Source organism: Miniopterus natalensis, chromosome 1 (assembly GCF_054644295.1).
Source record: "Miniopterus natalensis isolate mMinNat1 chromosome 1, mMinNat1.hap1, whole genome shotgun sequence".
NCBI lineage: Eukaryota > Metazoa > Chordata > Mammalia > Chiroptera > Miniopteridae > Miniopterus > Miniopterus natalensis.
The window spans coordinates 57,602,535-57,625,293 of record NC_142081.1 but is presented as its reverse complement, the minus strand read 5'-3'; the positions used below and the strand labels follow the sequence as shown (position 1 = coordinate 57,625,293).

The 22,759-nt window shown below is 38.5% G+C and overlaps 2 protein-coding genes across 2 annotated transcripts; one reads left to right on the top strand and one right to left on the bottom strand.

The window, feature by feature from the left end:
* Positions 1 to 1,656: 1,656 nt before the first annotated feature.
* Positions 1,657 to 3,857, bottom strand: LCMT2 (leucine carboxyl methyltransferase 2). Its single transcript, XM_016212003.2, has one exon. It carries the CDS (start codon positions 3,790 to 3,792, stop codon positions 1,732 to 1,734), a length of 2,061 nt encoding a protein of 686 aa, XP_016067489.2. The 5' UTR covers positions 3,793 to 3,857; the 3' UTR covers positions 1,657 to 1,731.
* Positions 3,858 to 7,309: 3,452 nt separating this feature from the next.
* On the top strand, positions 7,310 to 22,661 carry MAPDA (N6-Methyl-AMP deaminase). The gene is made up of 11 exons (XM_016211685.2): positions 7,310 to 7,489; positions 8,632 to 8,861; positions 9,098 to 9,228; positions 9,746 to 9,806; positions 11,575 to 11,662; positions 13,672 to 13,753; positions 15,929 to 16,055; positions 17,121 to 17,201; positions 19,403 to 19,541; positions 21,413 to 21,513; positions 22,297 to 22,661. The coding sequence occupies exons 2-11, from the start codon at positions 8,799 to 8,801 to the stop codon at positions 22,489 to 22,491; spliced, it is 1,068 nt and encodes a 355-aa protein (XP_016067171.2). The 5' UTR covers positions 7,310 to 7,489; positions 8,632 to 8,798; the 3' UTR covers positions 22,492 to 22,661.
* The last annotated feature ends 98 nt before the right edge of the window (positions 22,662 to 22,759 follow it).

Genomic DNA, 22,759 nt, shown 5'->3' with positions numbered 1-22,759 from the left:
TAAGTCTGTCAAGATGTTAACATTGATAGTACTTGTAGAATTTAGGTACTTGTAGAATCTCAAGATCTTATTAAGCTTTCAAGGACTGAACACTTAACAAGAAATACTAAAGTGGTACAGTTAGTACCACCAGCCACTACTTTTTGAGACACAATTTAGATGAGAAAGTAAGGCTTAAATTTTAAGGATGAATACCTAAGGTATTTCACCGGCCTCACAAAGCTCACTAGGAAAGATGGCCCCCATTTAAAGGGGATAATTGAAGAGAGCTTGACGAAGATATTAGTTGAAAGGGGTTGAGCAGGGTTAAGGGAGGCCAAGTCAAGATGGTGAAGTACCTCAGCAGTGTCCAGATCTTTCTGCAATGAGGGAAATGTTCTACATTTATATTGTCCAGTACCATAACCCTTGAGCACTTAAAATGTGGTTAATGCAACTAAGCCACTGAATTCTTAATTTTAATATCAATTAAGTTTAAATAGCCACATAGCTAATGGCTACTATATTGAACAGTGCAGCTCAGGTATAGCAAACAGCCATTACAACTCATAGGCCTAAAGAGGTAAGAAATTACTGGCACCAGCCCTGCCAGGCGTGGCTCAGCGGTTGAGCGTCGACCTGGGATCTAGATGATCAGGGTTCGATTCCCAGTCAGGGCACATGCCTGGGTTGTGGGCTTCATCAATGACTCTCTCATCATTGATGTTTCTATCTCTCTCTCTCCCTCTCTCTGAAATCAATAAAGATATAAAAAAAAAAAAAAAAAAAAAAAAAAATTACTGGCACCTGGAGTGACGCAGAATTAGAGCTGTATCTTATTACATGGACAGAGGCTGTGGCCTTTGACAAAAAAATACAGACTTTGCCAACTTGCAGACTAGTAGGGAAAACACTGGGAATACCCTGACTCACTCTTCCTGCCCTACATCTCCCTCTGGTGCCTCTGACTGACAGAACTCACCAGAAACTAGAGGACAAGAAAACTCATTGATGCAATCCATGAAGGTCAGCCTCTTGGGGCACAGACCGCAGAGAGGGTGGAGAGTAGATCCAAAGCAAAGCACTATCATACCATGTACACAATAAGTTGAAGCATCAGAGGTTTGGTCTATAAGCACTCATAAATCTAAATAAATATGGAACCAGTGACAAAATGGGACAAAAGCATATTTTCCAATAAAGTCCTATACAAATGTTATTAAATATATCCCAGAGTTCTCTGCTGCACTAAATGTCACAATGCTTTACTCAAACTGCAGATGGGTTCATTGTGGGTTTCATACATGAAGAATGAGGTCAATACCATGCCCCTTCAACTATATTCAACCTTAGATTCTTACCAGGGATCTGTGTGAAACTTTTTCCAAGGTACTTACTTCAAATCACAAAGCCTAGGAGTGGGAAATTTTTTGCTTGACTTAGGTTAGAGTCACTGTAACTCAATAAATGGATATAGATTAGAAAATGGGAGGAAGCCCAAACAACTAGATATAGGGGTCCAAAGGCCCCCAATTCCTACTCTAGGACTGTACAACCACCCTCTTAAGATAGGCCTACCTATGTTTTATTTTTGTATCATGTCTCTGAATGATGGTCTGTGTTTTAACAACATTTCACTTTCTTCACTGGATAGGCAGTGTTAATTAAAAAAAAAAAAGGAGGGGTAAGTACTATTTGTGGAAATTTTATTGTCTACTTTAGTGGGTCCTGAACATATCAAAAGCTCAGTCCTTACTGCCCAGCACTCAAGGAAGAAAGATCTAATGTTACTGTATGGGGGTTGAAGTAGGTGCCAAAGGAAAAGCAGTTCCCTCCACCTCCAAGGAGCAGGAGCCTTTGCTCTTCAGGAAGGAGAATGCTGGTGTGCTTGTGTAACATTAATGGCCATGGTACACATGTTGTGTCAATCTGATACTCAGAACTCAATCCTGTAGTCAAATTGATAACAGTCACCCCAGGAACTGAGGAGGAATGAATCCACACCCCTCCAACCAGTAGAAGCTTCCCATTAAGTACATGGGCTGTGTGGGAGTACCTTGGGGTAATGGCAGGCTGGATTTCTACTGATTCCCAGAGGAATCCACAAGTGATTGGTTTCAGAAAGACTACAGAGCTCAATGGCTCCTCATAAGCACCCAGACCTCCAGCAATAAGGGCTCCCCCTTGCCAGCTGCAGGCACTGTGGGAATGCCGACCTTCAGGTGTTTCCCCCTCCACCCGGATGCTGACCCAAGCCATTGTCCCCACATGCAGAAAATGCCAGTCACTTAGTACAGGTTCCACCACACTTCGGCCTCCATACACAAACAAGTATTTCTGATTCTCACAGGACACTTCTGTTGTTGAATGCCGCCAACGTGACAAAGTGGAGTCTTCTTCTGGGCCAGCCTTTGTTACCGTTACATTTAGATCCTCAGTGCTATTATCCTCACTCTTACAAAAACGAAGCTGGAGAATCTCCAAGGCTGGAGCTACTGGGGACAGTCTTCCCCCCAGAACCAGAACCTGAGTATCAGAAAGTCTTGTCATGGTGTGATGAAGGCGTCCATCCCACTGGGCTTCAGACCCCCAACTGCATATTTGTTTGCCTTTCCATTCAAAGTCACAGTAGCTTAAGAGCAAGTGAAACTTGCTCATTCGGCAATGCCGCCCCTCCTGCTCTCCAAATCCACCTGCACTGAAAATAATGCCTGGACTCAAAAGGACAGAGGCATGGCCATATCTCTTAAAGTTTGGGCCTTGACTGTCACTAGAGACCACACTGGCAGGTAGGATCCCTGAAGGGTAAGTAGGATCTACCCGAGTAAACACCTCCGAGGATGGAAGCAACAAAGTTTGGCAGAGCGGGTCTCCCCTAGAAGCGGCCAGAATGAAATAGTGGGCGCACTTCAGATGCCACTCCTCAAACTCGTCAAAGGGTTCAAGATTTTCCACGCGCCGGCGTTCTTCCGCAGGCAGAAAGCAGCGATAGAATTCATTCATGTCCACCGCACAGCAGGCAGTCCAGCCAGCCTGAAGGAAACGGTGCCGCTGGGACTCCACATCGGGAAAGCGGTCTAGACCATGCAAAGGAGAATTTAGCTGCCGAAAATGTTGCTGCATGAACTGGCCAAAGGCATCATGCGGCCTCATCTGCTCGTAGATCACGAAAAGAGCATTAGGAAAACGCTGGGCTGCCCAGGCGATGAGGGCCGCGGCATTATCTGGCTCCAGGTAGGTCAGCACGGCCTCAGCCAGGAGCAAAGTGGGTGCGGCCTCGTCAAGGCCGGAGGCAGCCAGGGCCCGGTCTAGTTGCTCTAGCTGTCTCAGGTCCAAGCCCAGGATGCGGTAGTCCAAGCTCTCAAAGCACAGCGCTGACGCTGAATCCCCACTCTGGAAAGGCCCTGTTAACGCGCACAATTCCGGCGTATCTCGAATCCTCTCCGCTTTGCGTCGCGCCACGTCTGGAAAATCTACCTCCCAGACAGCAGCCCAGGACAGGAGGCCTGAAGCTTTGAGACGAAAATACAGCGAGTCCGAGCCGGCGCCCAGCGATAGGATCTGGGCGCGAGGTGTACCAGGGGCCGCGCACGTCCGCTCCAGGAAGGCGCGTACGCAGTGCCGTACAGCGCGTGCACGGACGTAGTAGCCGCGGTGGATGAGCGGCGCGCGGCGCGCGGTCCCCGGAACTAGCAATGCGGCAAAGCTGTCGTGCACGTACCCGCGAGCGGCCAGGGAACTCTTGCTGAGGGCGCTGCTGTCGTTGGTACTCTGTACCGCTCCCGCCCGACGCTCGCGGCTTCGCGGGCCCATGGCCAGAAGATACTCAAGGGCCCCGTTCCTTCACCGTGGTGAGCGGCTCTTTAGTCCTGGCGACCCACTTTGCGGACTTCCGTACGGAAATATCACCCCTCTCCTGTGACTCCTCTTCCGGGGACAAGTGTGCGTCACTTCCGGGGAGAGCGCGCCTGGTGATTAGATCCATGGAGAGTGTAGCTTGTGCTACGATTCGACTGGTTGACTACTTTGAGTCTCTGGGACTGCATTTTCAGGGAAGATTGCCCGCTACGGCCTATTGTAGACACGTAAACTGTCAGGGAAGTACAGGTCGTCACTTTTTTACAAGCTTTTCTGTATGAAGGGAAATCTTATCTAAGTTCTCATAGTTGACTCAACTGTTCACAAAAATCTTTCAGAGGTGAGTCAGTGGGGACTGACAGCCAGAACTTGGACGGAAAGATCCGTACCCCCGATGTTAGTGGGCAAGTCGAAGAGGTCGTTCCTCAGATACTAACTACTAGTGTTAATTTATTTAATGCTTTAATTGTTACAAAAGAGACCCCATTTAAGTCTGAAGAGAAGTCAGTGAGGTCAGGTGCAAAATGAACAAACCTTTACGGAGGTTGTGTTTGACCCAATAAGTTTTTCCCCGCTGATATATACTATTGATTGCCTTGTATTTCCGGCTCTGTGCTAAGATGATGGTAAGTAAATTACTGAGCCCCAATTTCTCAGCTATAAAATGCCATTCCCCTCTGCTTTCAAAGTTCTGTGAGTCAAGCGCGGTGAGGGAATCACGGAAGAGAGGTGATTATTCCCTCATGATATGATCTGAGTCTTGTTGGGAGTTTAAAATAACCAAGTTTCTGAATTGGGTGTTTGGGTGTCACTACCAGTAGAAAACTGCCTCCAGAGATAGATAAGGAGATTTATAATTTGTTAATTGGGATTTGGTGACTGACTTGGGGCTGGGATGGAGAAGGAAATCAGGATCACTAAAGGTGTAGTTACCCTGAAGCAATATAGCATTATGGTTAAAAGTATGAGTTTTGAAGCCCTACCAATTTGAATTTGAATACTGGAACTCAAAAAGTTTGAGTCAGGATAAAGCTTTGTTAATTGAGAGGATTCATTTAGCTTTAGAGTTTAAGAGCTATTAATAACCTTAGGGAGAACAATTTCTGTGGGCAGTAAGGGCAGAATCCATGTTATAGCGAATGGGAGAGAAGTAAATGGAGGCAGCCAGTCTAAATTACACTTTCTTAGTTCAGAAGGAAGGGGAGACAGGGCAGTAGTTAAAGAGGAATGTGGAATAAAAGAAAATTTGGATAATTTTTTTTTTAGGTGGAAGCAAATACTATATTTATATTTGCATGTTGGTTCCTTAAGTGAAATTGGCCAGTGGGGGGAGAGGTTGGAGGAACAGAAAAGTGAGATTAACTAATGGAGTAATGAATTAGAGTAGGTGGGAAGAAATGGGATTCTGGGCACAAATTAGTCTCGGAGACAAGAGAGTGAATCCTTTTTCTCTGACTCAGAAGGGAAAAAAGGCTGTAGATAAAGATAAGCTTAAGTGTCGGAGTGTGGAAAGAGAAATAGAGGAAATTCATGCCAGATGGCTTCTATTGCCTCTGCAAAAGCTGGTCTCTGGGTTGTCACTTCAGTGTGAGGCTGTTGGGTCTAGGGGAACACTTGAGGAGTTTGGAATTGCCTTTGAAGGGAATGGGAGAAGGACCCCCCCCTAAATTTCCTGTACCTTGGGATCCTCATCTCTAAAATGAGGGGACTAAGTCTGCGTTGTGAGTTGTTTCAAGGTTGATTGAGGACCAGACGGGGGAAAAAAGAGTTGTATGACTTTGAAAATAAATATAGCACTATAGAAATGACATTTTAATGACAAGTTAGGAAAATGTACATGATATGTTGGAAATATTCTGGTAGAGAGCAGAAATCAAGAAAAGTGATTCAAGAAGAAAGAGAATAGGGCAAAATTTGTGATTTGGGTATCTTATGATTGTTTTCTGGTTATTATTTTTTAATCTGTTTATTCTTATGTAAAATGGAGGTAATAATACGTCATGGGTTGTTGTGAAGATTAAGTAAAATAACCATCTAAGACACTTAGCACAATGCCTGGCTCATGAGTACTTAATAAATAGTAACAAATATTTTTATTTTTCTGAAACAGGCACCTTTCCCCCCTTCACGTTTTTGTCATGAAAAAAGTTCTCTGGGAAGCAGGAGACTTGGTTCTGGTCCTTCTCTAACTTGATAAACTATTAGTACAAATGTAGAAAGATCAATGTGTTGTCTTTCAGCTCCTCACTCTCACCCCAGCTTCTTCTGGACTTTGCAAAATCCAGCCCAGGAAAGTTAAATTTGTCAGGGAATGGTATCGTTGATAGCAGCAACTTAAAACAGTTTTTTTCAAATATGCGAAGATTGTGCTTGTTTTGGTGGCATTCAAATTTCCATAGGTTAACATTGTAGTCAGTGGGTCAGTAAATTTACTCACAACTCATTTAAAATTAATCTGGAGGGTGGCTTGAATGTGGCACAAAATGAGGTCAGGATCCTAGAGTAGGATGTTACCAGCCCACTGTATAAAATGTCTTAAGTGCTTTTTTTTAAGGCTGTCATTCTGTTGTCTAACCATAAATGTTCTTTTCTCTCACAATATTAAAAAATGTATTTATTTTATAAACAGTTATTTTAAATAATTAATATTTTAAATTTTAATTTATTAAAATTACTAAGTAAATTATCAAAATCTAATTATTGAAAATTTTAATTTATTAAAATTATTTCAAAAAGTAATCAAGTATTACATGCTTGTAAAACCTTAAAATTGCACAAAACTATATAAGGTAAATAAAGTAAAATTCTCTCAAGGGAGAGAATTTTGCCACTTCCAACCCACATTCTAGTGGTAACAGTTTTCTGTGTGCCCTTTTATATGTGTTTTAGGAATACAGATATAAATAATTAAGAGAGAGAGTGAGTACGTGTGTGTACATACAGGAATGCTTTATTCATAAATGGCATCTTTCTAAATCATGTATTTTGCAACTTACTTTTTGGAAGTAACACTATTATCATAGAAGTCTTTCCATATAGTCATAGCTATTCAGTTGAGCAGATATATAAAATTAATTTAGCCAGTACCCTACTGATGGACATTTAGGATGTTTCCATTTTTATGCTATTATAAATAATACTACAAGAAATGTATTTGTACAAGATATAAGATAAATTCGTGGATCTAAATGTGTGTTTTTGTGTGTGCATATTGATAAATATAGCCAAGTTGCTTTCCAAAAAGACCATACCAAGTTCTGCTCATACCAGAACTGTTACTCAGACTTTCACCAGTATTAGGTATTATTCTTCTGAGATTCAGAAATTTTTCTGGATAATTTTACAAGTTAAGTGTTTCATGAGCTTTAAAAATCAATTTCTGAGGAATAATTTTGAGAATATTTTAATGAACATTTTCTTTATAAGTCAATTTCTTATTATTTTTTAAATATTTTTATTGATTTCAGAGAGAGGAAGGGAGAGGGAGAGATAGAAACATCAAGTGATGAGAGAGTCCTTGATCGGCTGCTTCCTGCATGCCCCCTGCTGAGGATTAAGCCCGAAACCTGGACATGTGCCCGGACTGGAAATCGAACCTCCATCTCCTGGATCATAGGTTGATGCTCAACTACTGAGCCACGCCAGTCAGACTGTAAGTCAGTTTATGGCAAATTGACTTTACCTATGTAAGATAAAGTATGTTTTTCCATTTTAATGACATCTTTTACATACTTCAGTAGAGATACTAAACATATTGATTAAATAGTCCATCTTTTTCATTTGTTACTATTCATTAAGCATCTACTAAATGGTATTCCATTGAAATACCACTTTTAACTCATACTTAGTTGGCTTTTCTGTGGGTTTCTATGGCTCTGCCTAGTCCTGTACAAACTATTTTCATTATTGCCCATTTTAATATCTCAGTAACTTATTTAACCCCTCTCAGTATCAATTTATTGATTTGTAATGTAAAAATATTTATTTTGCAAGCTATTGGTAAGATTAAATATTATATTATTAAATGTGCTTGTCACATATCTGGTAGGCTCTGAATGGCAACTGCTGTTGTTATCAACATCATCATCATTAATATGTGAGAACACAGAGAGTCAAGGTGGCTACTTTGAAAATCACTAAATTTCATTTGGAATTTTAATGTATAAGCCACCTCAGCAGTGAAGGAAAAATGATTTATCTATCACCTGTAATGTGCTAGGCACCGTTCTAGGTATTAGCCATTGGAAGCTGTTAGTCTAGTGAGGGAGAAAGACAGTAAATCAGTGATTGAGATACAATGTGATAAAGACCTGAGTGAAAGGTAGTCACATATAAGAGGGGAATTTAAAGTATTGTTTCAGTCCTCACAGCTACTCTGCATTTTTATCCCTTTTTTACAAGTTAGGAAACTGAAGTAGTGAGGTTAATTAACTAAGACCACATGGCTGCAAAACTGGTAAGAGGACTAACCTGGGTCCAGTGAAGCCACGCCTCTGTGCTTCCTTTATATATTTTAAACAATTTAAAAATGTAAACCTTTTTTAAACCAAAATAGGCCTTATAAATTTCTAGTTTTAGAAGTAGTTTTATAGAAAATGCTAATAGGTAAGGAATAGACCCAACTAAATTTCAGATTATAATCCACCTCTTACCTTTTCTTATTTCTAGTTCAGATTGTTAGCTTATTTAAATTAGCTTTGGAGGGACTTTTTGTCTTCTGAGGAATAAATTAGCGAAATCGTGTTTCTTTGCTTTTATGTCAACATCTGAAAATGTTCACATTTTTTTTAATAGGTGAAGCTGAGCCCAGAGCGACATTTACAACTAATCTTATAAAAATGTGTGGAAATAAAACAACCTAAAGGAAATTCAAGACCACAAAATTTACTGACTGAACTACATTGTATTGTTCATACCATAGTAAGAGTGCTTGGAGAAGGACCCTTGTATTCTGCTAAATCATGATGGAGACAGAAGACCAGCAACAATGGAAGAGAACATTTTACTCAGAACTACCTAAAGTGGTGAGAATTCAACCAGAATCCTAGAGTGGTTGCTAATTATAATGACTTCTGTGTTGTTTCTTTTCACAAAAGAAAAGTGAATTTCACAGGTATAATTTGTAAACTTTAAAAGTTATATAGCTAAACCTAGTAGGCAATTTGCCTAGTATAGACTGCAAACATCAAGTACCTGGAATGATGTTTTGAATCTAGTGGATACTTGATATGTTCTTACTGATTGTATTCTTTTGTTTTAGGAACTTCATGCTCACTTGAATGGATCCATTAGTTGTAATACCATGAAGAAATTAATAGCTAAGAAACCAGATCTTAAAATTCATGATCAAATGACTATGATTGATAAGGGAAAGAAAAGAACTTTAGAAGAGTGAGTTTGGGGAGATGGACACACTTCTTTTTTTTTCTGTATCACTATTTTGAGATTGTAAGTTGTATGTAAGAATTCACATTTTAGTAGTTAAAGGAATAGGTAGCCATCTGGTATGGAAAGTATAACTTGATATATAACATTTTTCCAGATGTCAGACTGTTGACAATATTTTTAGTGATTTATGTTGGTGAAGTTATACTGTATTGGAATATTCTTTAGATTTGAAAGTATAGGCTTATTGACTTTTCCCCTGTTTGCTCCTACCAGTGAGGGGGTTAAGTAGGGAAGTGGAGTAGAGAAGGGAAACTGGTATTTCCCACTTAAAAATACCAGTAATGTTTTATTTTCAGTCATTGTTATTTTCAGATCAATGTAATTTTCAAAAAACCTATTCAGTAGTTCTTTATAAATATATAATTACTGTTAACCTAAAATCTATTAATTTAATTGCTACTGAGTTCAACTTGAGCTTTTGATAACTAGAGTATCTTAAAACTTTTTATTCATGTTATAGATGTTTCCAGATGTTTCAGATTATTCATCAGCTTACTACTAGCCCTGAAGATATTTTAATGGTAAGAAATGAAACAATTTTTAGGCAGATTTAAAAATTATTAAGTAATTTATGCCCTCTTGTGGCATCGAGTCTGATGAAAAATGTTTTATGCTTTTCTGTGGCAACTATTTTCAAAACCAATGTAAGACATTTGCGTAAGAGCTAATATCAGAAGACTATGTTTATTGTAAAAGATATGAGGAAAGAACTAGATGAATATATTCTGTTAGATGGAGGACAATGTGGAGGAGAAAATCTGGCCCTGTTTTCTATAATATTTGACCACAAATAGAAATGTCTTTGATAAAGTTTTATCCCTATTGCTTGGAAGAGTTGTCATTGACTGGATAGACATTAGAGAGTGAAGAAATTCCAGAAGTGCTTAGAAATTGAATTATTAATCCCTAGGGAAATCGTGCCTTTCCTCTGGGAATGAAGGACTAAAGGATACCACTGTGTTCTCTTACCTAAAGCTCCATGATACTAGAGTCTCCATGATATGCAAGAGTGGCTTCTCTATCATTGATCTGACTAGGATGGAATTTAAAAATGCCCTCTTTGTAAACGAAGAGAAGCAAAATCCTATCAGCGTTCCTAATCATTAGAAAAAATGCAAAGTAAGAAGTATAACCTGTGTTTCTGGAGAACTAACTTTTGACTGGTCAAGAAAGAATTTTCCTCCTTGGCTGAGATTGATCCTCGTGATAAACAGTAAATTAATCACCTTTGGGAAGAGAGTTGAGTCTAAAAGTCTAGTTCAACAAAAATTAACTGAGGCCCATAATGTTCCAGTACTAGAAACTGGGAGATGTAAAGACAGATTGACATGGTCCCTGCCCCTGAGGAATTTATAGTCAGGGCTGAATCTGACAAACACAGACGTGAACCCCAAGGAAGTATTCTTGGGTGTGGGGTAGGGATGGCTCCACAGGCCTCACCGTGGCCTAGATAAACCTTCCATTCCTCTCTCTCTCCCTTCCTCTCTTTCTAAAATCAACAAACATATCCTTGGCTGAGGATTAAAAAAAAAAAGATTAGGATACCAACTGTAAGTACTAACTAGGGCATGTTGTCACAGTATCCCCAACCTGGTCCTTTTTTTATTAGATCTGGTATTTTTTAGGATTGGTAGCAGAGAAGGAAAACATACCTTCAGCCTTTAGATATCATTTAGTAATTTTTGGATTGTTGAGATTTGTGCTAAATTGGATACATATTTATCACCCATTTTCTTTGCCTAAGATGATTTTTTCTAAGTATTCTGGGGAAAATTTAACCCTGCCAAAAGAATTTCATGAAAAATATAACGTATTCCTACATAACTTGAATAAGAACCTTAAGCCATGACTTTAAATGGTACATCAGTAATGTCTAATCATATTAGCTGTTCATTTCCATATGTTCTGTTTCAGTACTACACACTTGTAGATGATTTTAACTGGTTTTAGTTTTGCCTTATTTCTTTGTTTTATCAAATGGCTGTTAAGAACACTAGGGAACAGAAAAAGGGTTAAAAGGAGAGAAAGGAAACAAAAAGTGTGAATGATATACAGATTTGGATTTAATGTGTAAATGAGGGGGGTAGTAGAAGATATTGGAAGTTTTGCAGTTCTGTCATGGTCTCTACCAGGGTTGTGACAAAGCGGGTAATCTTAACCACATGGAAGATTTCCAACATACTTTGCAAATCAAATATAATGAGTAAAATAAAGCTGTAGCATTTAGCACTTTCATTGGGATCCTTACACCAACATTATCAATATTATGTACACTGCTTTTATTATCAGGTCACAAAAGATGTCATTAAAGAATTTGCAGATGATGGTGTCAAGTACCTGGAACTGAGGAGCACACCCAGAAGAGACAATGCTTCAGGTAGAATTTAATTACTTCTCAGCCAGTGTACTCTTTTCTGTGTGCTTTTTTCACTCATGTGTGTACAGGTTGAGAATATGAAGCACTTACTTTTACTTAAAAGTGGCATCAACATTCCAAATCTTATGATGTACGTTATTAATGAGTGAGTTATTCTTTAAAAAATTAACTCAGGTTATATCTGTTTAAGGGAAATAAAAAGGCCTCCAAAACTTTTGTTTTTCTTGTTTGTTTTTCTCACTCTGAGGAAGGGGCATTTACTCCTTATAGTTGCATTGTCTTAAACATAGGCTAATTCTTGCTCCCTGCATCAAGAGCACTTGTGAGACAATGCCACTGACTAGATTCAGAATCATGTTTTATGATAATCACAGAAATGAGGTTATGCAATCACTTCTCAGAGACTAATAGTGTGTTAGGCCAGGAGCAACCTGTAATGTGGTAAAATCTCTCTGGATAGAGATGAGCAGATCTGGATGTGGTCTGGAGAAATTTCCTGGGACCCTCTTTCTATAAGAGTAGCATCAGGAAATATTATGTGGTTAGTATCTTTGGGTCCTTTTTAGCACTTTGTTACCTAAAGAGATCCTACCAGGTCATCTTGCACTCTGACGTGTGTAGCTCTGTCACCATTCGGGGGGTAACATTTTTGCAGCTACATATAGTAAAGTAAGTGTTGACAACTGGGACAAGCAGCAGAGTCTTATTTTGCATTTTTAAACTGCAGAATCAGTTCCAAGTTAACGCTGGTGAGGATAGTGAAATGGTGGAGGATAGAAGAAACCTGCCATTTATTAAAGCTAGTTTGCTCTTTGAATGGAGATTCAAAAGGGAGGTGTTAACCTAAGTATGTAACAATAGAGGAATTGTTAAATAAAGGTCAATGGAACCTAGCCAGTGTGACTCAGTGGTTGAGCATCCAGGTGATGGAGGTTCGATTCCCAGTCAGGGCACATGCCCAGGTTGCAGGCTCCATCCCCAGAAGGGGACATACAGGAGGCAGCCGGTCAATGACTCTCATTATTCATGTTTCTCTCTCTCTCTCTCCCTCTCCCTTCCTCTCTCTAAAATCAATAAAGACATATTTAAAATAAAATAGAATAAAATAAAGGTCAGTGGAATATCAGGTAACAATTAAAAATAGTTGCAAAGATACTTTAATGACATGGAGATATGCTTACAGATAATGTTAAATGACTGAACAGACTACATATATACCTAGTGGCATCACATCTATTCAAAATATACACACACACACACACACACATATATATATATATATATATATATATATATATATATATATATATATATGCTTAGAAAAACAAAGACTGGTTATCTTTGAGTAGTGGGATTTATATATTAGTTTTATTTTTCTTCTTTATAATTTCCTGTGCTTTACTAGAGATTTCCCACAAAAGGTAAGCATTTTAAAATTGGAGTACAAGAGTATTTTAGAGGAGGTTGTTCTGGAGCCCTCCAGAAGAGGAGAACTTAAACAACCAAACTTTAAGAACATCTCTAGTGCCCTGGGTAAGAAACAATGAGCCTGATCAGAATTGAGGAGAAAGGAACTCAAGAGAGGATTTTTTTCTGACCCAGCAGGAAAACATTCTACTAACAGAGAAAAACAGTTTTTGGTGTGTTTTTTGAAAGACAGCCTTTAGAAAAGGGATTGTTGTTTTTGTTTTATTAGAACATTAAAAAGTTTTCATAGCAGTTTGTGAGAGTAATTTTATGTGTGTTGAATCTAAGAATAATTTTTAAATGGGTTTGTAGTTTGTATGTCTTTTTTTCATTTTATTTTTGTAGTACTTAATTATTTTTCCAAATTTGTTGAAGTTCAATTAGTATTTACTAAAATATATCCATAGGGCCATGTTTTAATTCATCTTTAACCATGCTTTTGTCACAACATGAAGTGAAAATGTAATTGTTCATATAGGGATGCTAAAGTTGAAGGATGAAATAATTGATCTCTTTACATGTTTTCTTTGTGTCCTTTCTAGGAATGACTAAAAAAACTTATGTGGAATCTGTACTTGAGGGTATAAAACAGTCTAAACAAGAAAACTTAGACATTGATGTTAGGTAAGAAGCATTGTACCTTAGTGGTTACCATTTAAAAATGTGTGAAAATTTTACTGCTTTGACCATAGGTGCAATGGATTTTTATAAATCAACCAATAACTGATTTTTATCTTAAAATAGAAAAAACAATCAAGAACCATATTCTTTAATATTGAGAATGCAATTCTGAATTTATTCCTGTGGCAGTAAACTTCTGAGTACTGTTGCTGTAGTGAAGAATGGCTTCCCATTGTACTTCAGCTAAAATCTAGATTTCTTACTGTAGCCTCCAAGGTCCCACATGATCTGGCTGCGTCTCTTACTTTAACAGCCTCATCTGGACCACTTGTTACTATGCACTGGCATCTGTGTTCCCCAAATAGTCCAAGACTATCCCACCTCAGCATCTTTGTACTCCCTGTAACTTTTGCCTAGAACACACTTTCACCATATCCTTGGATGGCTGGCATCTTCTCATTATTCAGGTCTCAGTTCAGCTGTCACTTCCTCAAGAGGGGCCTTCCTTAAGCATTTTATCTAAAGTGCCCTCCCCCCCCCCTTTTAAAATCTAAAATGTGTGAAAATTTTACTGCTTTGACCATAGGTGTAATGGATTTTTATAAATCAACCAATAACTGATTTTTATCCTATCCTCTAGTCACCCCATTTATTTCCTTTATGGCAGTCTTTTTAACCAGATCAGAAAATTATTTTATTTGTGTATATATGCTCACCCACTACGGTGTAAATTCAGTAAGGCTACAAACCTTGTCTTTTGATTCACACTACACATCATCCAGTACTTAGAACAGAACTGGCATGTAGTCAGGGCTCAATAGGTCCTCGAAGGAAGAAAGCTAGCTGTAGTGTTTCTGGCTATAAAATCTCTCAAAATTAAGCTTAAATAAACGAATACCCCAATTTAAAAAAACACTCAAAAGACAAGAAGAGAATTCGGAAAAAAAGATATACAAAAGGGCATTAACTGTATAGAAAACTATTTAACCTCACTAATGAGATAATTTTAAAAAGAAACATTACAGTACCATTTCACTCCTTCCCCCACCAAAAAGGGTAATAACCAAGTGTTTGTGAACTTACACAGTTGGTGAGCATATGTAATTAATAAACCCTCTCTAAAGAGCAATATGTATTAAGACCTATAAATAATTTCCTCCTCTGACCCAGTAATTATTGTCTAGAAATGTATCCTAAGGAAGTCGATTTATGTGTAAGATTCTTCATTGTAATGTTATTTATAACAAAAAAGAGAAAACATCCTAAAATGTCCAGCAATCAGAGGACAATTACATTGTTATATTCATATGATTTATATTGTTTTCTAACATTATTTAATGGTAGAGGAAATTGTTAAGTGGGGAAAAGAGACACTGCATTTTATATATAGTTGATCCAAATTCTGTAAGTAAATAAATGCTGGAGGAATTTCTTTATTTTGTGAATAAATAAACTAATAAGTTCTGGAGGAAAATTATACAATATTAACAAGGGTTCTTGGAGTATTAGATTCCTTGTAGAATTCCAGCTAATGTATGTATCAGCTATTGGATACATGTTAGAATTAGAATATTAACGATTTTGTAACCCTTATGAAATAATGAATCTGAGCCTCCTGATGAAAGAACACATCACCACCTACGAAATAACCCTTGCCAAAAAGTTGAATCTGGTCTGATTAAGCCTCTAGATTAGATCCAACATCCAATTTATAGGAAATACAAGAGACAGGAGAACATGTTAGTAACACAGGAATTCAATCAGCAAAACCCAGATTGTGGGAAACTTTATAGAACAAATGACCTAGTCTCTTCAACAAATAAATTTAAGAGGTGGGGGACATTTGGGGCAGAGGTGGGGTGAAGGGAGTGGCTGTAGATTAAAAAACACTTGAAACGCATTGACGAACACAGTATGTGAACCTTTAGTTGGATTCTCAGTCGAACAAACTATAAAAAACAAATACTTGAACAAAGAAACATGAAACAATTAAAAATTCGAACACTAACTAGGTATTTGGTACTATTTAGGAATGTATGTCTCATTCCCTCTAGCAAAGTAATATGTCATGTCAGGCTGTACAGTTCCTATAGTAAGATATACCTGCCATAGCTCTCTGGCTATACTCAAGAATTGTCTTTTTTATATTCATTTTCAACTGTTTTTCTTATATTAAAGATATTTAATATCAATAGACAGAAGAGGTGGCCCTTCAGTGGCAAAGGAGACTGTTAAACTTGCTGAAGAATTCTTCCTTTCTACGGAAGATACAGTTCTTGGCCTTGACCTCAGTGGAGACCCTACAGTAAGTTATTTTTCCTAAATACATTTTATTTCTAAAAGTCAAATTAGTTTGTGGGATAAGGACTGGCTTGAAGCATCCTGCATTCTCCAAAGGTCCAACAGTCTCTCTGTGTGGATGAAGCCCTATTCTGCCCTGTATGACCAGAATGTCTACAGCAACTGTTCTCAACCAGGGTTCTGTGAAAGAATTAAGCTCCATAAAAAAGAAAAAAAGATTTGCATGACAATATGATTATTTTCTCCATTCTTCTAAAGATGGTACATAGCTAGTTCCATTCTACCTACGTAGGAGAGAAGTTAATTCATTATATACAGTGGATGTCAAATGCTTAATTATAGTTAGAGCTTATTTATCTCATAGACCCCCCAGTTGAGAAAGGCTGGCCTAGAGCTTCTTGAATGTCAGATTCAAGCAGGGTGTCTCATCTGTGGCACTATTGCCATTTTGGGCCAAATAATTCTGTTGTGGGGACTATCCTGTGCATTGTAGGGTATTGAGCCGCATTCCTGGCTTCTGTCCACTAGATGCCAGTAGCACCCTCCCAGTGTGACACCCCAAAATGTTTCTAGACAGATTGCCAAATGTCCCTGGGGGTGGGGGAGGGAAGGGGTGAAGAATTGCCCTTAGTTGAAAGCCACTGAATTAGTCCCATGAAACTGTTTTTTTTGGCTTTGTCTAAACTTGGTCTGTTCTACGTTGTATCATCCACCCATTTTGTAGAAGCTTTCCTTAGTAATCATGTGGGTTCCTGAATCAGGTAAGTTGTGTTAGCACTAGATACCCTTCCAGAAATAAAATTTGGTGACTGCTATATCTAGTTTAGCTAATTGACCTCAGGGTTGTAGATACTTAAGATTCTTGAGGGCAGGGACTGTGTCTTTGCCAGCTTTGCCTTCCTCAAAGTATCTAGCACATTGTAGGTGCCTTATAAACAAAATGTACAAATGAATCAATCTGCTGTGTTTTTCTGCCATTATTTTATTACTTTGTTTATTGGGACAGAGTACCCAGTTCCTCAGTTTGCCCAGAGTTCTCAGCATCCTCATTTTAACCTTTATCTTCAAGGCAGGACAAGCAAAAGATTTCTTGGAACCTCTTTTAGAAGCAAAAAAAGCAGGTCTGAAGTTGGCAGTGCATCTTTCAGAGGTAAATAATATTGTAAAATTGGGCTGGAGAGGGTAGATTACCATGGAAAATAATAATCTTTTTTTTTTTTTAATATATCTTTATTGACTTCAGAGAGAGGAAAGGAGTGGGAGAGAGAGAGAGATAGAAACATCAGTGATGAGAGAGCCATTGACTGAGCCCACAACCCAGGCATGTGCCCTGACCGGGAATCGAACCGCAATCGCCTGGATCCTAGGTCGATGCTCAACTGCTGAGCCATGCCCAGCTGGACAATAATCATTTTTAAGTGGCTAAAAACACCTGGCTTGGATAAATATTTTTAGAAGGGGAAAAGTAATATTTTTTAACATAAATTATGATAAAGGCATGGCTTGCTTTAGTTCCTCATGTTACTATTTTTGTGGTTTCTGGGAGGATGGCTGTTGACCTCCACTATAGCTGTGTCTTTAAAAACAGCTTAATGACATCTTGCTAGAGAAAATGCTTAAATTTCCATCATCAACCTTGTCATTGGCAAGCTGACGTTGAGAGAAGCACCAGTGCATCTCACTTGTCCTCGTAGGGAAAGGGACCTGAATGTATCACATGCATCGGCAAGAATGGGAGTAGCTCATCATCATTTTATAAGGCTCAGCAGGGAGATCAGGTGCCCCACTGTCCCCAGCTCCTTGGCAGCATGAGCAAGTGACAGATAATGGCTGGAGAACAGTCACTTTCTTAAGCACATCTCTGTGAGGCAAACAAGGGACTCTTCACACTTTCCCCATTTTACAGATGGTTTATTTCTCCCTATTCTTTTTTTTTTTTGACATACAAAAAGCTATACATAATATATACAACTAGATGGGTTTGGATTGGATTTGTTTCTTAAATGCAGGAAATAATAGTCTACTTATGGGGTTATCTTGAGTATTAGATGTGGTAATATATAAAGGTTGAATAGCATCATGATTTAAAGATTAAGGAAAAACTTGGAGTTTCTTGTCATTACTGGCAGTTTTCATGTCTATAAGCAAATAGCGGCAGAACTTTAAAAACCTAGGTTTCATGTTTCCGCAGTGATTAAAATGACCTTTCACTCTTGGGACACCATCTAGCTGACCTGATACCTGATTGAAGCAATTCGTCAGTATAATTATATAATGAAATAGACAGTATGTGTCACTGTAACCAGTTATCTCTGGTATTGGTACACAACATCAAAGCTCTTTACTTTAGTTTCTGTTGTTTCTTGTTTGATCCATTGATATTAAAACATTTCATTTCATCATGTTATTATAATTTGCCTTTTAGGCTATTAGGAGATAAAGAGCACAGCTAGACATTTTTTTATCAAATTGACTATTTTATTTATTATTATTATTATTATTTTTAAATATTACAGATGTCCCCTTTTCTCCCCAATGAGCCATTCCACCCTGTCCCATCCCCATCCCCATCCCCATCCCCATCCCCATCCCCAGTCCCTCTCCCCACCATACAGCTAGACATTTTCATGGTGATTGTGGTATGAATGTAGCTAGCCTTATCAAAATAAAACATGAGCACACTGTGGAGAGTGGGCCCTGGAGTCAGATGGACCCAGATTTCACCCTCCTCTCTGTCATTCACTAGCTCTATGACTTTGGACAACTTTTGTTTAAAATACATTATATTTTTAACTACAAAAGTTACATGTATCTGAAGAAAAGCCAAATGTAGAGAACTATAATATAGAAGGGGGTAAAAAAAAGGTCCCATTTCAGCTGTGCTCCCAAGTTGATCTTGTTAACAGTTTTGTGTTTATATTTTTCTAGATCTTTTTCTAATATATATGAACACACATACCCAACACAGAACACATATACATATGGAGTTGTGGGGTATTTTCTTTCTGAAAATTACTTTTTCTGAACTTTAATTTCTTCATCTTAATACTTTGCAAGATTTTTGTGAGGTTTAAAGGAAAATTTATGTAAAAAGACATGAAGTAGGTCCTTAATAAGTGTTTATTATTATTATTGGCTATAATTATTTTTATCTTTGAAATGAATCTAGAAGAATATTGGGAAATGAATGGGAAAATAAAAGGCAAAGAAGAGAGCTGGGGTCATATATGTAGTTTAGCTTTCCAGAATGTCTGCATTACCTTCTTAGAGACAAAGTATCTGGCTATAGAAAAAAGCACTTTTAAGAACCACTGAAAGAAGTTATTGATTCCCTCTCTCCCTGTTTTTGAGATTCCAAACCTCAAAAAAGAAGCACAAGTACTCCTGGATCTGCTTCCTGATAGAATTGGGCATGGGACATTTCTCAACTCCTCTGAGGGAGGATCCTTGGATCTGGTTGACTTTGTGAGGAAACACCAGATACCACTGGGTAAGGCTTAGGGCTTCAGGTCCTTCAGACAACCCTCTGTCCCTTCTACCCTCTGCCCCCAGATTGTAACCTATCTGTAGAGAAGTTTTGTTCTAAGTATATAAATATAATTTAGAAGTAAAAGATGTGTATATGTGCTTTCTGAGCCTCGTTTAAGTAACACGACGTTTTAGCTCCCGTTAGAATATAAGCTCCATGAGAGCAGGGCCCTTGTCTGTCTTGTTCACTGTTACATTCCCCAATTCCTGGAACTCAGTGTTATGTTGAAGGAATAAGGGGCATCTAGTATTTTGAAATGACTTTAACCAAATTAACATGTGTTATGAAAATGTGTGACATTTATTTAAAAATTAAGATTTTTGGAAAATTTGAAGTATATTATTATATGTCTTTTGACCATTACACACTTGCTAGTCTACATGTGTAGACCTGCAGCTGTTTTTGTTTAACAGCATATATTTATGAAGTGCCTACTCTGTTCTAGTCACTTCTCAAATTGCTGGGAATAGAGCAGTAAACAAAACAGACAAACAAGCTTGCTTTCTCAAGGAACTTATATTCTAGCATAGGTAAGAGAGACAGTAAACAAATACACAAGCAAATATCAGTGTTAAGTTCTTTGAAGAAAATTAAACAGGCTGATATGACAGTGATGAAATAATCACCTTCAGTTGGATTATCAAGGAAGGCCTTTCTGAAGAGAGAAGCAATGGACTGAAATCCATTTTACTGAATGATAAATTTGCTGAATCTACAAATTTACCAATTTGTAAAAACACTGGTGTGGGTATGCATTTTTAAAAACGATTTCTAGACTTTTCAGCAATTCATAATGGGTGAGGCTTTTTTCTTTTCACTGAGGAAAATTTTAAAGATCAACAAAAGTAGAGAAAATGGAAACCCCATAGTAAGAGATCTTCCTGTTGTGGTGGCTCAGCCCTACTCCCAGCAGTGAGGGGGCAGGTTGCGTTTGCCATTCCTTGGAGTGGCCCTGTGTTGAGGCTGCCTTACCCAAGGGAGCAGACACCATTCATCAAGTCAGTGAAGTATTTTACTCTGCCTAGGAAGCCTGGTACAGTGTTTCAAGGCAGGAATTTGTTAATAGAAGTCATTCTTAAGATGGACTTACTTGCAGCTGGCAGTGATTGGATGGTTGTCTGAGTAAAGGAGGTTAGGGGTTTTCTTTGAAGCCATGGAAGAGGTCCATTTCTGCTCTTGGCTTTTTATAATGCTGTAACCCTTAAGCAGTGCTGCCATTATCTTACCTTTATTTTAGTCTCCACTTTAAGACCAGGGAGAAGTGTAGCAACCCTTCAGATAATTCCCTGGCTTCTTTGTGGTGACTGGCGTATACACTCTTTCCTCTCCATTTTGGTAAGACAAAGGAGGAAGCACATGGCTGTGAAGGGGATAGTAATTCCCGGCCTGGCACAGTTGCTGCCACAAGTTGTACATATTTCCCACACAGCCACACTAATTGAACTACAAATTTTCACACATAAGAAAAGGTCAATTTAAAAAAATTTTTTTAATTGAGTTTTTAGAGAGAGGAAGGAAGAGGGAAAGAGAAAAAGAAACATTGATATGAGAGCAAAACCTTGATCAGCTGTGTCCTGCATGCCCCTTACCGGGGATCTAGCCTGCAACCTGGGCATGTACCCTGACTGGGAATTAAACAGGCAACCTTTTGGTCCAAGGGACAATGCCCAACCAACTGAGCCACACTGGCCAGAGCAAGAAAAGGTCAATTTTGTAAAATAATGAACTACTGAAAATTAGCATAGTTTAGAAAGATTTCTTGTGTATCTACTTGATGAATGAGTCTACTAATATGCTTTTTAATAAAAGGCTTTTTTCCTCTTTTCATGTAGAACTCTGTTTGACCTCAAACATCAAAAGTCGGACTGTTCCATCTTATGACAAGCATCATTTTGGATTCTGGTTCAGCATTGGCCATCCTTCTGTTATCTGTGTAAGGTGTTTTGTGTGAAGTGTTTTGCTCCTTTTAGTCCCTGAGTTGCATTAGGTCAGACATTCACTACCTACCTGACTGCCTTGCATGCCTGAGGGTAATAAGGTTCAGAGAGAGGAATGAGAGGACTCTGGGGCATAAGAGGCTACAAAGGGCCAGAGTGACTCTGGTTTGACTCTAAGGGAAAAGGTCCTGGACAGTACCTAGGGGAACATTAAAAAAAAGTGATGCCCAGCACCCATCCCTTGAGATTCTGTTTTATATGATCTGGGAAGAGTCCTGAGCCACAGATATGTTTTTAAAGTTCCCTAGGTGATTTTAATACACAGCTATGGTTAGAGCACTGCTCTAGTGTTTGTTTTTTTAATCCTCACCTAAGGATATATTTTTATTGATTTTAGAGAGAGAGGAAGGGAGAGAAAAAGAGGGAAACATGGATGTGAGAAAGATACATCAATCGGTTGCCTCCTGTACGTGCCCTGACCAGGGATCGAACCTGCAACCTAGGTATGTGCCTTGACCAGGAATCAAAGCCGCAGTCTTTTGGTGTACTGGACAGTGCTCTAACCAACTGAGCAACCTGGCCAGGGCTGTTTGGTTTTTTGTTTTTTTAAAAGGTAAACAAGCCTGCTTAGTTATAGATAGGCATGGATGCATTTATGGGCCCCTGTTTAGACTCTTAAAAGAAACATGGTGAATAGGAAAATAGACTCTAAACAAAAGTTGGTTTTTAAAAAAATCACTTCCTTGTTCATTTTGAAACTTTCTTGCTTATATTGGCAGACTGACGATAAGGGTGTTTTTGCAACACACCTTTCCCAAGAGTACCAGCTGGCAGCTGAAAATTTTAATTTGACCCCATCTCAGGTATGGGATCTGTCTTATGAATCCATTGACTACATCTTTGCTTCTGACAGCACCAGGTCTGAACTAAAGAGGAAGTGGAATCATCTGAAACCCAAAGCGTTAAATTTTTAAGCTGTATGAGGGTGAATTACTTTTGAGTGTGTTGCAACCAAGATCTTCCTACCATATTCCTCTTAGTAAACCATCCACCTCTCCCTTTGAAGAAAAGCAGCTAAGTAGCATGGGCTTTATCACCAGTACCCTACTCATGGTGGGTGCTCATTAAATATGTCTTAAATTGACTAACAGACTCCGAGGTCTTATTTAGCTTACCTGCGTGCTGCTTACTGGAAGGGACATGAATGTTGTTGGTAACTGAAATCCCATTTCACCAATGATT

Excerpts from the sequence above, each read along its gene's own strand:
- LCMT2 (XM_016212003.2), bottom strand. The coding sequence starts at position 3,792 with ATGGGCCCGCGAAGCCGCGAGCGTCGGGCGGGAGCGGTACAGAGTACC.
- MAPDA (XM_016211685.2), top strand. The coding sequence starts at position 8,799 with ATGATGGAGACAGAAGACCAGCAACAATGGAAGAGAACATTTTACTCA. Across the intron at positions 8,862-9,097 it reads ACTCAGAACTACCTAAAGTG|GAACTTCATGCTCACTTGAA; the intron begins GTGAGAATTCAA and ends CTTTTGTTTTAG. Across the intron at positions 9,807-11,574 it reads GCCCTGAAGATATTTTAATG|GTCACAAAAGATGTCATTAA; the intron begins GTAAGAAATGAA and ends TTTTATTATCAG.